General features: G+C 36.0%; 1 protein-coding gene across 8 annotated transcripts in view; it reads right to left on the bottom strand.

Annotated features, from left to right (window-relative positions):
• SENP7 (SUMO specific peptidase 7) overlaps positions 1–15,689 on the bottom strand; it is a 139,864-nt gene that overhangs the window by 96,787 nt on the left and 27,388 nt on the right. For all 8 annotated transcript variants that reach the window (XM_077884469.1, XM_077884468.1, XM_077884473.1 and 5 more), the window contains exon 4: positions 3,473–3,570. In XM_077884469.1, coding sequence (XP_077740595.1) covers positions 3,473–3,570 — 98 coding nt within the window. The remainder of the gene's footprint in view (positions 1–3,472; positions 3,571–15,689) is intronic.

The following is a 15,689-nucleotide window of genomic DNA, read 5'->3' as shown; positions in this document are numbered from 1 at the left end:
AGAAAGATCATATGTGAGACCATAAAATAAACCTCAACAAATTTACAAGAAAGAGGGTGGCTGGGTGGCTCAGATGGTTAAGCATCTGCCTTTGGCTCAGGTCATGGTCCTGGGGTCCTGGGATCAGATTCCATGTCAGGTCCCTGCTCAGTGGGGAGTCTGCTTCTCCCTCCGCCCCTCCCTCTGCTCATGCTCCCTCTTTCACAAATAAATAAGATCTTTCTAAAAAAATTTACAAGAAAGGAAATAATACAAAATATTCTCAGACCACAATGAAATTCAATTAAAAACAGATAAAAAAAATTAACAGATAAATAAGTCATGGGAATGTACTATACAGCACGGTGACTATATTAATAACACTATACTGTAGATTTCAAAATGGCTGAGAGTGAGAGTAAATCTTAAAAGTTCTCACAAGAAAAAAAATGTACATCTACGCATGATGATGGACCAACTAGATTTACTGTGGTGATCATTTCTCAATATATACAAATACTAAATCATTTACATTATACACCTGAAACTAATACAATGTCAATTCTATCTCAATAAGAAATTAGCAGAAGGAAATATTTGAAATTTTAAAATATGCAGAAATTAAATTATACACACTTTCATAACAACTGGGTCAAAAAAATCTTACCAATTAGAAAATACTTTTGAGATTAATGAAAAGAACATCACAACATACCAAAATTTATGAGATATAACTAAAGCAGTGCTCAGGGGAAATTTAAAACTATAAATGTGTATGTTAGAAACGAAGGCAGATTTCGGATCAGTAACCCCATTATATATCTTAAGATTTAGAAAAAGCAGCACAAACTATTTCCAAAACAAGAAAAGGAAAAAAGATTATAGTGGCAATAAATGAAATAGAATACAGGAAACAAACAAAGAGAACTGATGAAATCAAAAGTTGGTTCTTCGAAAAGAACAACAAAATTAACAAATCTTTAGGGAAACTGAACAGAAAAAGAGAGAGAAGATGCAAATTAGTAAATCAGGAATGAAAAGGAGATCACTAACATTATTACAGAAATTAAAAAGATTCTAAGAGAATACTTTGAACAAATGTATGCAAATTAGATTACTTATAAAATGCACAAATTCCTAGAAACAAGCTACCAAAACTGACTCATAAAAAAATAGAAAATCTAAATTGAACTATAACAAATAAAAATTTACATTTGTAATGTGAAAACTCCAGACAAACACACACGCGCGCGTGCGCGTCCACGTGTGCAAAATGTCAATAACCAGGTGATTCACTGGTGCATTTCATCAAACATTCAAAGAAACACTGGGCGCTTGCCTGGATCAGATGGTAGAACACGTGACTCTGGATCTCAGGGCTGTTTAAGCCCCACACTGAGCATACAGATTAATTGAAAATACAATTTTAAAAACAAAACAAAACATTTAAAGAAAAATTAATATTGATCCTCCAAAATTCTTCCAGAAAAACAAAGGAAGAAAGAATATTTTCCAATTCATTCTTCAAGGCCAGTACCAACCTGATTCCAAAGCCAGACAAAGACAACATGAGAAAACAAGACAAATTTTTCTTCTTAATGCAAATGTAAACATCCTCAACAAATCCTAGCAACATTATGAATGGGATCATAAATCAAGGGGGATTTATTTATTTTTTTAAAGATTTTATTTATTCATGAGAGACACAGGGAGAGAGAGGCAAAGACACAGGCAAAGAGAGAAGCAGGCTCCATGCAGGGAGCCCGACGTGGTACTCGATCCCGGGTCTCCAGGATCACGCCCTGGGCCGAAGGCAGGCGCCAAACCGCTGAGCCACCCAGGCTGCCCAATCAAGGGGGATTTATCCCAGGAATGCAAAGTTGGTTTAAGATTTAAAAATCAAATTATGGGGCAGCCCGGGTAGCTCAGCAGTTTAGCACCACCTTCAGCACAGGGTATGATCCTGGAGTGCCGGATCAAGTCCCACATCAGGTTCCCTGCATGGAGCCTGCTTCTCCCTCTGCCTGTGTCTCTGCCTCTCTCTCTCTCTCTCTCTCTTTCTCTGTGTGTGTGTCTCTCATGAATAAATAAAATCTTTTAAAAAAATCAAATTACATTAAAAAAATCAAATTACACAACACTATGTTAGTAAAGTACACAAATTACATGATACGAATGTAGAAAAGGCACTGGGCAAAATCCAACACCCATTCACAATAAAAAGCCTCCAACAAATTAGGAATAGAAAGGAACTTCCTCATCGTGGAAAGGGATATGTCTTAGTCTATTTGGGTTATTATAACAAAATACCATAAAGTAAGTGGCTTATAAACAACAAACATTCATTTCTCATGGTTCGAGAGGCTCCTAAGTCCAAGATCAGGGTGCCAGGCAGCATTGTCAGGTTCTGGTGAAGGCCCTCTTCTAGACTGCAGATTGTTAATTTCTCCTTGTGTCTTCATATGGTGGAAGACACTAGAAAAACTGTGAGGTGTCTTATTTAGGCAGTAATCCCATTCATGACTTAAACAATCTCCTTAGGACCCCACTTTCAAATGCCATCAAACTGAGCATGAGAATTTCAACATAAATATTTTGAGGGGACACAGACATTTAAACCACAGAAAAGCATCTATGAAAAACCTAGCTAACATGATACTTAATGGTAAAATATTGACTGCTTTCCCTGTGAAAGTGGGGGGAAAAAGATGTCCGTTCTCACCACTTCTATTCCATATCGTACTAGATGTTCTAGCCAGGACAATTAAGCAAAAAATGAAAATTACAGGCATCTAGTTGGAAAGAAGAAAGTAAAACTGACTTTATGAATAAAACTCCAATCTATTAAGAATTTCTAGAACTAATAAGACTTAAACAAGGTCACAGCATATAATGTCAACATACATAAATCAGTTCCACTTTGCTAACCTCATTTTTTCATTCATTTACTGTTCACCAAAAAGAAAATTCAATACCCTTTTGTACAATAACAACTTTTTAATCATTTACAGATGTCTAATCCTGGAATGCTTTAAATTCCTTCCAATAATTGCAATTTCAATCCCCCAGATATTTAATTCCACTATAACCATAATTCACTAAACTATGACTACAGTTCCACAGTTGCTAAATTTAGTACCTTTTGTATAGCAGACACAAATGATGAATCAAGCATTATAACCAGCATATATATATATCTATATTTATAAGCATATATATAAGTATATATACATAAATTATATATATATATATCTTGTTTTATCAGTTAAAGTTTATCAAGACATTCCAAATGCACAAAAACAAGGAGTTAAGATGACTTAGAATCACAGAAAGTTCAAGCTTGGAAAAAAACCTTAGAATTGAATCTTGAATTCAGTCTTTGTATTTCAGAAGTACAGTAACTGAGACCCAAAGAGGCTAGGTGAATCACCCATACTCACATTATTTATACACAGTGTAAGTCCATCCTATGTCATACACACATGTATCTTACCTTTCTGGTGATGTCTTAGAAGTGACAGGACGCCCACGGACACCTTTTCTACTTTTATGGTCTAGAGAGAGGACCTTATTTCTTAGGCTTCTTTTCCACTAGGGGAAAAAAAAAATGGAATTTAACACTAAATATAACAATATGACAATTAAGACATTTAAATTTGTTTTAATTGGGATCCCTGGGTGGCACAGCGGTTTGGCGCCTGCCTTTGGCCCACGGCGCGATCCTGGAGACCCGGGATCGAATCCCACGTCGGGCTCCTGGTGCATGGAGCCTGCTTCTCCCTCTGCCTGTGTCTCTGCCTCTCTCTCTCTCTCTCTCTCTCTGTGTGACTATCATAAATAAGTAAAAATTTAAATAAATAAATAAATAAATAAATAAATAAATAAATTTGTTTTAATTTAGAAAATCAAGATAAACAGCCAAATTCATAGGTCACAGAGGGAAAAAGTGCAATCTAAAAAACCACCAGGTCTTTTGTTAGTTCAGAAATATAAGTCTACCAAAAAATAGAATATATTTTAAAATGTCGAGATAAGTTTAGTTAGGAAATTGATATTTTGAGACACCAAAGCTTACATAATCATACAATTTTTGAAAGGCTAAAGGAAATAAAAATTATTATATACCACGTTAAATAGGGTCTGTGATTTTGAAGTAACTGCATTTATAACAAATAAAAGGGTTTAAAACTGGTTCCCTATGAACTGCTACATGGAAAATTTTAGGAGAGTCAGACATCTTACTAACAGGGTTTAGATTTAATCTGACTAGACACAAAAGTTAAAATTATTTAATACAAAACAGCATAAATCTAGACAAGTAAATTATTTATGTTCTCTGCATTAGTTTCCTTATCTGAAAATGGATGTAACAGTAGCTATCTCACAAGGATGTAAAATAACTATATATGTAATAAGTTTAAAACACTGTTTTCGTTAGAGATTTGTACACCTGTGTTTATAGGAGCATTGTTCACAAAATCTAAAAGGTAGACAGAAGTAATTGAAGTGTCACAGCAATAAAAGAACAGATAAACAACATGTGATATATACATACAATGAAATATTATTCAGGCTTAAAAAAGAAATTTTGACACATGCCACAACATGAATGACCCTAGATGACTGTGGGAAAACAAAAACTATACATATTGGTCTCTGCCCCCAGTTCCTGGCACAGAGCTCATGAAACCCTTGTAATTTCCTGGATTGATAGGAGTGTCTTTTGTACTAATGAGGCAACTCTGGGTGGGCTCCTGGAGGAGGGCTGGTCACCAGAAAGACTAAGCCATAATTAGAAGCTTGCAATTTTTCACCCCACCCTCTATTCTCTAGAGAGAGGAAAAGAGCTAAAAAAAGACTTAGTAAGTTATACCTACATGAGGAAGCTTCCAAAAAATTCCAAAAGGTTCAGAGCACTTTCAGGTCGCTGAACACATCTACATACTACACACAGAAACTCCACAAGGACAGAGGCTCCTGCTCTGGAGACCCTCCCAGACCTCATCCTATGTTTCTCCTCACCTAACTGCTCAATGGTGTCCTTTATCATATCCTTTAATAAACCGATAAATAATATAAGAATTCTCTTAGCAGCTCTAGCATGAAGCAATCGAACCTGACAGGATAGCTGTGGGAACCTCAGATTTATAGCCAGTTGATCACAAGCACAGCTGACAGTTGGGACTTGTGACTGATATCTGAGGTGGGATGGGAGCACTCTTGTGGGATCAATCCCTTACCTCGTAGGTCTGACACTATTTCCAAGTAGTGTCAGAATTGAATTAAATTGTAGAATACCCAGCTGGTGTCACAGAGCATTGCTTGGTATGGGAAAACCCACACACATGTGGTGTCAAAAGTATTGCAAATATGACAGTAGTGTGAGAGTAAATGAAAAACACAGGGGGAAGACTCGGTTTTTCCCAAGACAATGACATTACACTAAGTGAAATAAGTCAGTAATAAAAAGACAAATGCTGTATGATTCAAGCTATATGAAGTATCTAAAGTAGTCATATTCATAAAAATCGAAAGTAGAATGGTAGTTTCCTGGGGCTGGGAGGCAGTGGGGGGGGGGGGTGGAGAAAAACTGTTCAAAGAGTAGGGTATTTCAGGTTTGCAAGATAAAAGAGTTCTGAAAATGGATGGTGGTAATGGTTGCACAAAACTGTGAATGTACTACATGCCAGTGAACTGTACTCTTAAAAATGGTTACAATGATAAATTTTATGTTATGTGTATTTTACTACAACTTAAAACAAATTTTTAAAAGATTAAAAAAAATGTTTTAAGTAATGAAAACCAAAACACTGTCTTGAACATGACAGCTCTCAATAAACATCCTCTTTAATTCTCTAGGCATTAGTTATCTCATTACCACCAGAGCACTGCATGATATAAAACACATCACTTTATCAGAGGAAAGTGAAGCTAGACCAATGAACCCAAGCTTGTCTCTCATAAAAGCCTATGTTCTTTTCAATGCTTTGATTCTAAATTATACAAATTCTCAGAAATCCCTCCCATCAAGATATCAATTTAAATACCTTTGTCAAAATGTAAACCTATCAATATAACAAGAATAAAACTACATCTTCTCACCATTTCACTACCACTGTCTTAGTTCTGCCCCTTCTTATATCTGACCTGTGCTCTTATAATGTTATCCTAATGGGATTCCCTGCCAATGGTTTCTTTCACCCCTAATCTAGCGTCTACTCCATCATAAAAGTTAAATCTTTCAGAAATGCAAATCTGATGGTATTCTCCTGCTTAAATTCCTAAGTGTTCCAGACTACCTAAAGGAAGGGAAAAAAACAATGTGTCTTCTTTTCTCATTTCGGCTTCCCATGCATCTTGTATTCTGATCATACTAAACTATTTGTAGTTCCCTGAAAGTGCAATGCAGTTTCATCCTTCAACATGTTCCCTTACTAGAATATGCTTTACCCTCCCTAGTTCTCTTTGTCCAGTAAGCCACCAAGAAACCTTCTTCACCTTCTAGCAGAATAAATCAATCTCTTCTACAATATCATTCTACATTTTGCAAAAGCTCCATTACTGACAACACTTCTCACAGTGAATTATATTACCTGTTTTCATCTACTGCAACCAGGACTGGGTATGATCTGGCTTAAGGATTGAACTCTCAGAACTACTGACCAACTAGTTCCCTATAATTGTTCCACTAATTTCACAATAAATGCAACCTTCCCGTTTTATGTTATTGACTTTTTGTATTCCACTAATCATAATGTAATAAAGTTTGCATGTATGTGCAAAATTATCGAAGTACTAGTCTTTGAGCCTCATATTCTATACAGAGAAAACAACATTCCCACCAAAGAGAGGGCAAAAAATAATGAGAGTTTTAAACTACTACAAAAAAACAAACAAACAGAAACATGAACTCATGGAGACAAACTGGGGGGAAATTGATTAAAATGTCATTAACTCTAAATTCTTAAATCCTACCATACCCAAGGGTAACATGAACTATATCCAGAGATGTTATCAAATGAAAATACAATTCACTTAAACTTTAATCACTTCTTATAGTTAATATCACATTAAAATATTTACATATTCTCTTTTTAAAAATTAGGTAAGAATTATAGGCTAAGTTAATAATTTGTATTATTCAGGTATGATTTATTTTTCTTTTAGTCTATGAACCTATTATATGCTATCTCTGAAAGGTAAAAATTAGAAAACAAAGAATTATCCTACAAACTGATTATTAATGAGAATTTCTTCACATTACATAATCTGAAAGCTACATGACCACAAATAGGAAAGTTAAGATAGTGTGAATAATTTTATTTTAAATGAAAAAGGCTTTTAGAAGAATAAAAGATTTTTATTTATAGACAGGATCAAAGCATCCAGTTACATAATTTTTTAAAAAGATTTTATTTACTTATTCATGAGAGACACAGAGAGACAGGCAGAGACACAGTCAGAGGGAGAAGCAGGCTTCATGGAAGAAGCCTGATGTGGGACTCGATCCCGGAACTCCGGGATCACGCCCTGAGCCAAACGCAGATGCTCAACCACTGAGCCACCCAGGCATCCCAGTTACATAATTTTGGCATAAGTATGCCAATTTGGCATAATTCTGGCAAGAACACCAAAATAAAATACTATGTCAATTGAAATAAAATGGTCCATAGTAATTTGACTAAAAGTTTTCTTGGACAAAATCTCTACATGCACTCTAAGTTATGTGGGGTTCATAATCTTAACTGAGTATTTCCTTACATACTAAAAGGAACCAAAGTTGTATCTTGATGTAAATACTGACTTTGTTCACAACTACTTATCCCTGTCACAGCTTGCTGTAATAAAAATGCCTGACTTTCTAATTAAATAAGATTATTGGTCTGGATTTAACTTTATATCAGAATTTCAACTCTATTGGTTCTTTATCCAGTTTCCAAAGCAAGCAACATGTAATGCCAAAACTGAAAACACTTATCAAAAAACATAAACTGAAATTATTTGCTAACCATTATCTATTGAACCACTGGACTAATTATGGAGGGGGGGTCTAGGGAACCCTGTATATTCTTCGACCACTTTTCCCCACTGTTTTCCCCCAATACCCTAAAAACTACAGAAAAATATATAACCAGGAAATTAACAATGAGACAAACCATGACCCTATTAAGATTTCACCTGTTCTGTATGCAAACATTTGTGTACCAGTGCATTTTAAGTTCAGTGCAATTTTATCATATGCACTGACAACCAAAGTCATATGCTCTCTGACAACCAAAGTCAAGATATAGAACAGTTGTGTCATACACATACCCATTCCGCTACCCTTTTATAAACACAGCTGCCACCCTCCTTTCCACTAACTCCTAGCAGTATAAGCCCTAAGAGTTTTCCTAGCAATTCAAACAAACGTTTAAGTAAGGAAAGGAATTCTATACACTGTTCCATTAACTACAGGAGAAATGAACAATTCCCAATTCATTCTATAACGTAAGCACTGCATTGCTAGTGACTCCATATAACGGTAGCACAAGAAGAAAAAATTCAAGACCAACATCTCTGATAGCATACACTCAACAAAAAAATATCAGAACAAGTAATACATAAAAAGAATAATACAATATAGCCAGTTAGCATTTATTCTATGGCAGAAAGGTGTTCAATATTCAAAAATCAATCCAAAAAGAATAAAAAAGACCCACCTATACAATGTACACAATAAACTCATATAAAGACAAGATAAAAAGTCAAGGGATAAAAATATGACCATTCCAACACAGATCAAAAGAAAGCTAGTGTAGAATACTGATTTCAGACTCAACAAACTTCGGAAAAAGAAAAATTATCAATTTGCAGGATACAGGGATAAAGAGAAATGCTACATAATGATAAAAGGGATCGATTCTCCAAGAAGAAAGACATAACAGTCTTTAATATCTATGTGCTCAACAACAGAGCACCAAAATGCATAAGACAAAAGCTGATTGAAATATAAAGACAAATAGAAGAATCAACAATTACAGTGATTTCAATACCCTTCCATCAGAAACAGATCCAGCAGGCAGAAAATCAGTAAGGACAGAGCTAAATTGAACAATACCATCAATCAAGTATTAAGTATTCAGCCTCATACTGGAAGTCCTAGATAATGCTGTAAGGTAAGAAAACGAAATAAAAAGTATACAGATTGAGAGGAAAAAAATAAAACTTTTATTTAAGGTGACACAGTTGTCTATGTAGAAAACCCCAAAGAACCAATAAAAGAAAAAAAAAAACCTCCTTCAACAAATAAGTCATTATAGAAATAGTGCAGGAAATAAGATACTTATACAAAAGTCAATTAATTTCTTCTTTAAAAATAATTAATATTAGAACCAGAAATTTAAAAAAAATACTATATATATTAGCACAAGAGATAAATATTTATGTGGAAATCAAATAAAATATATATAAAATCTCTATGACAAAAAGCACAAAACTGTGTTAAAAGGTATCAAAGATCTAAGCAGATATTTCACGTACACAGACAGGAAGACTCACTATTCCAATGATGTCTTCCCAACTTGATCTATAAAGTCAACACAAATCAATATCCTAGCAAGGTAGTTTGTGGATATTGACAAAGTGATTCTGAATTTTAAATAGAAAGCCAAAGACCCAGAATAGCCAGCACAATACTGAAGAAAAACAAATTTGGAAAACTCATACTCCCAACTCAAGACTTACTATAAAGCTACATTAAGCAAAATAGCATGGCATTAACAAAAAAAAAAAAAGAAAAAGAAAAAAGAAAAAAGATCAATGGAACAGAGTAATAGCTGAGAAACAGATTCACACAATGTGATCAACTGATCTATGACAAGGGAACAATGGCAATTCAATACAGAAATCATTTTCATCAAATGATGCTGATATCCATATATAAAGAGAAAGAGACTTAAGTCTTACATCTTTCACAAAAATTAATGCAAAATGGGCCACAGATCTAAATATAAAAAGCAAAACTATAAAACTCCTTAAAGATAACATCAGAGAAAACCTAGGTAATCTTAGGTTAGGCAACTACTTCTTAGATATAACACCTAAAGCACTATGCATGAAGAAAAAAATTGATAATTTGGGCTTCACTAAAATTAAAACTTCTGCTATGTGAAAGACTATTACATCAAAAGAATGAAAAGATGGGCAGCCCGGGTGGCTCAGTGGTCTAGCGCCACCTTCAGCCCAGGGCCTGACCCTGGAGACCCGGGATCGGGTCCCACGTCAGGCTCCCTGCATGGAGCCTGCTTCTTCCTCTACCTGTCTCTCTGCCTCTCTTTCTCTGTGTGTGTGTGTCTCTCATGAATAAATAAAATCTTTTAAAAAAATAAAGATAAAAAAATAAAAGAATGAAAAGATAACATAATAACTAGAAAAAAAAATCTTTGCAAAACACATATCTGATAAAAAGATTGGTATTCAAAATGTACAATGGGCTCCTAAAATTAAAAAATAAGAAAACAACCCAATTTTAAAAAAGGGCCAAAGATCTGAAGGTACATCTCACCAAAGAAGATATACAGCTGGTAAATATACATACGAAAAGAAGCTCAAGAAAATGTCATCAGAGAACTGTAAGTTAAAACAACAAGATGCCACTAGATACCTATTAGAATGGCTAAAACACAAAACACTGACAACACCAAATATCAATTAGGATGTGGAACATCAAGAAATGCCATTAGTTCCTGGTGGGAATATGGTACAATCATTTTGGAAGACAGTTTAGCACTTCCTGACAAAACTAAACGTAGCCTTAACATACAATCCGACAATGGCAATCCTTGGTATTTAATGATATAAGTCAGAAACATGTTCACACAAAAACTTGCACATGAATGTTTCCTATGGCTTTATTCAAAACTGCCAAAACTTGGAAGCAACCAAGATATCTTTCAACAGGTGATAGATAAACAAACTGTGCTACATCCACTTAATAGAATATTATCCAACAATAAAAACAAATAATAGTGGGGGAAGCTATGCATGTGGAGGCAAGGGACTTGTGGAAACTGTACTTTCTGTTCACTTTTGCTGAAAATCTAAGACTACTCTAAAAAACAGTCCTTTGTAAAAAAAAAAAAAAAAACCTTCTTTAATGGTTTTAAAGATTTATTCATTTATTTTAGATAGAGAGAAAGAGAGAATGCATGCACGCCCATGTGAGTGGGAAGAAAGGGACAGGGAGAGAAGAAGCAGACTCCCTGCTGAGGGAGGAGCCCAATGCAGGGCTTGATCTCAGGACCCTGAGATCATGACCTGAGCCAAAACATGCACCCCTCAAAAAATTTTTTAAAGACATGAGCTATTAAGCCACAAAAAAGACATGAATGAATGTAAAACCATATTGCTAAGTGAAAGAAACAATCTGAAAAGGCTGTATGATACCATGTGACACTATGGAAAAAGCAAAACTGTGGAGATATTAAAAAGATCAGCAGAGCACAAAAGACTTTTTTTCCACAAAAGACTTTTTTAACAGAAATCATTCTGTATCACATTGTAATGATAGATACATGCCATTATACACTTGTCAAAACACAGAATACACTAGACAAAATGTGAACCCTACTGTAAACTATGGACTTCAACTACCAGTAATCTACCAGGGATGGTTCCAGTGCAGGATGACAATGTGGGAGGCTCCTAAAATCACTTCCTCCCACAGACATATCAAATCTACAGTTACATACAGAACAATTCCCTCTGAAAAAATCCAGAAACTAACGGAAACTCCTCTATCACAGGAATGAGAAAAAACATTGAAACATGTAAAAGAAGATAAAATAATCTTGCCATAAACACCACCCCCAGCAAAATGGAACACAACCATGAGAGAAATGACAACTTCCAGCTTCTGCATAAGGTGCAAAGGATTTTGACCCCACATCTGGAACCCTAACCTTTAAGACTATCACCAAAGAGACAGGCTACTAAAACATCTAACTTTAAAATCCAAATGGGGCTTGCTTGCATCCATGAAACTCACAAGGCTATCGCAAACCAAGAGACAGTTCTTAAAAGGTTCACATGGACTCACCACAGCTAATAATCCAGGATCCAGCATAGAGGGTCTACTGAAACTAAAATACACCCAGAAAGAGGTATTTGTCTTAAAAGCTACAGCCTGAGGACAACTTTCTAATTTAACATGCATTTAGAGGCCAACTACAATTCTCTCCAGAGATCATAGAGGCAAGCAGATGCCATCTTTCCATCTCCTTCTACTTCACTTCAGATTGCCACTACCACCTGAAAAGGAGCTTACACACAAGTCTGACATCCCAGCTTCTGCAGCATCTAAGGGATGCCCCTTGATCATGTGGCTGTGGTGGCCAGTGGGACATATGCTCATGGATTCCACAGGAACAGAACAAATAAATAGTTCTTAACACCAGTTGTCCGCCAGGGCACAGCACAGAGGGAGCACACAGAAACACTCATCTACCAATCTTTCCCTAAAAGAGGTATCTTTGCATACTCTTAAAGCTGCTTCCCAGAGATCCAGCTTCCAATCAGCCTTCAAGTGACTGAGATCCACCCTCCTACCCACCTTAGAGACACTGACAGGTCTCGGCACACCCTCAACTATTGGGAGTCACTAATAACACAGAAGTCAGCTTGGACAGTCCCAAGGGTTTGAGAGACAACCAAGAGCTAAGACAGAGTTCAACTCCTACACAAGATCACACCTTCAAGACTAGGAAGTGGCTGTTTCATATAATGCACAGAAACCAACTAGAGTGGAGGAAAATAAAGGAAAAGAGTACGTTCTAAACAGAAGAACAAGATAAAAATCTCAGTAAAAGACCTTAGTGAAATGGAGATAAGTGTGAATTACCTGATAAATACTTCAAAATAACAGTTATAAAGATGCTCATCATCATCTGGAGAACAGTGCAGGGACAAAGTGAAAGTTTCAAGACAGAGAATATACTAAGTACCAAACGGAAATCACAGAGCTGAAGAATACAATAACAGAAATGAAAACTTCAATAGAGAGATTCAACAGTAGACTAGATAAAGGAGAAGAAAGGATCTGCAAACTCAAAGACAGGGCACTAGAATTCACCCATTTAGAAGACCAAAAAGAAAAAGAAATTAAAAAGAGTGAGGATATACTAAGGGAGTTATGAAACATCAAGTGGAACAATATTCACATTATAGGGGTCCCAGGCGGAGAAGAAAAGAAGTGGTAGAAAATTATCTAAAGAAACAACGGAGAGACATTCAAATCCAGCAAACTCAGAAAGTTCCAAATTAGATGTTTCAAATTAGACCTCCAAAAATATTCACACCAAGACACATTATAATTAAATTGCAAAAAGTTAAACACACAGAGAATCTAAAAAACAACAAGAGAAAAACTTGTTATATACAAGGAAACCCCCTCTCACAAGATCATCAAATTTTTCACCAGAAATTTTGCAGGCCATCGTGGCACTACATATTAAAAGGGCTGAAACAGTAGACCTAAACTACTGGCTGGCTCAGTAGAACATGCAACTCTTGGTCTCAGGGGGTCGAGAGTTTGAGCCCCACCTTGCGGATAGAGATCACTTAAAAACAAATAAACTTAAAAAAAAAAAAAAAGTGTTCATCCAACCAAAAACAAAACCAGCAAAACCATACCAACAAAACCATAAAAGATGTCTTTCAGAACTGAAAGAGAAATAAAAAGTGTGAGACAAGCAGAAGGTAAAGGAGCTCATTACTAGACTACCTTTCTAAGAAATGTCAAATGGACTTCCTTAATCCAAAACAAAAATGTGCTAATTAGTAACAAAACATGAAAGTATGAGCCTCACTAGTAAAGGCAAATACATAAATTCAGCATAATCTAATTGTGGTGGACTAATCACTTCTAAGTATAATATAAAGGCTAAAAGAAAAATGTAAAAAACTCGTAACTGTAACTACAGTAATTCATTAATGGATACAAAAAACAGCAAATTGTGACATCGAAAACAAAATAGGGGAGTGGATAAAAATGTAGAGCTTTAGAATGGGGCAGCCCGGGTGGCTCAGCGGTTTAGTGCCACCTTCACCCAGGGTATGATCCTGGAGACCTGGGATCGAGTCCCGCGTCGGGCTCCCTGCATGGAGCCTGCTTCTCCTTCTGCCTGTGTCTCGGTCTCTCTCTCTCTCTCTCTGTGTCTCTCATGAATAAATAAATAAAATCTTAAAAAAAAAAAAAAGAGCTTTAGAATGAATTCAAGTTTAAGTGGTTATCAACTTAAAATATACTGCTATGAAGATGTGTTTTATGTAAGCCTCGTGGTAAACACAAGGCAAAAATCTGCAGTGGATACACAAAAGATAAAGGGAAAGGTATCAGTATTACTACAGAAAATCAACAAATCCCAGAGGAATAGAGCAAGACGAAAGAAACAAGATAATTAAAAAACAGTCAAAAACCAATTAACACAATGGCAATAGGTCCATATCTATCAACCTTTAAATGTAAATGGAATAAATTCTCTAATCAAAAGACACAGAGTGACTAAATGGATTAAAAATAAACCAACTATATACTGCCTATAAGAGACTCAGTTCACCTTTAAAAGCACACATAAGTTTAAAAAGGAGTGGGAACAGATATTCCTTACAAAGGGAAACGAGGGGCACCTGGTTAGCTCAATTGGTTAAGCTTCTTCTACCTTCTGCTCCGGTCATGAGCTCAGGGTCCTGGGACCAAGCCCGGCATCAAGCTCCTTGCTCAGCAGGGAGTCTGCTTCTCCCTCTCTCTGCTCATGCTCTCTCTATCTTTAAATAAATATATAAAATCTTTTAAAAAGAGAGCAGCCCGGGTGGCTCAGTGGTTTAGCGCCACCTTCAGTCCAGGGCATGATCCTGGAGACCCGGGATTGAGTCCTATGTCAGGCTCCCTGAATGCAGCCTGCTTCTCTCTCTGCCCCTCTCTCTCTCTGTCTCTGTCTCTATGAATAAATAAATAAAATCGGGATCCCTGGGTGGCGCAGCGGTTTGGCGCCTGCCTTTGGCCCAGGGCGCGATCCTGGAGACCTGGGGTCGAATCCCACGTCAGGCTCACTGCATGGAGCCTGCTTCTCCCTCTGCCTGTGTCTCTGCCTCTCTCTCTCTCTCTCTCTCTCTGGGTGACTATCATAAATAAATTTTTTTAAAAATTTAAAAAAGGGATCCCTGGGTGGCGCAGCGGTTTGGCGCCTGCCTTTGGCCCAGGGCGCGATCCTGGAGACCCGGGATCGAATCCCACATCAGGCTCCCGGTGCATAGAGCCTGCTTCTCCCTCTGCCTGTGTCTCTGCCTCTCTCTCTTTCTCTCTCTGTGACTATCATAAATAAATAAAAATTAAAAAAAATAAAAATTTAAAAAAAAATAAAAATAAAAATTTAAAAAAAAATAAATAAAATAAATAAATAAATAAAATCTTTAAAAAAAAAAACTTTTAAAAAGAGAGAGAGAAACCAAAAACAAGCTAGGTTAGGTATGTTTAATGAGACAAAATACACTTTAAAACAGAAAGTGCAGTAATTGCCGAAGTAGGTCATTACAGAATAATAAAGGGGTCAATCCAACAAGATAAAATATTCACAAATATTTATGAATCCAATATCGGAACATCTAAATATGTAAAATAAATATTTACAGATCTAAAGAGAGAAATAAACAACAATACATTAATAGTAGAT

This window comes from Canis aureus, chromosome 35 (assembly GCF_053574225.1).
Source record: "Canis aureus isolate CA01 chromosome 35, VMU_Caureus_v.1.0, whole genome shotgun sequence".
Lineage (NCBI taxonomy): Eukaryota > Metazoa > Chordata > Mammalia > Carnivora > Canidae > Canis > Canis aureus.
This window is presented reverse-complemented; position numbering and strand designations above follow the sequence as displayed.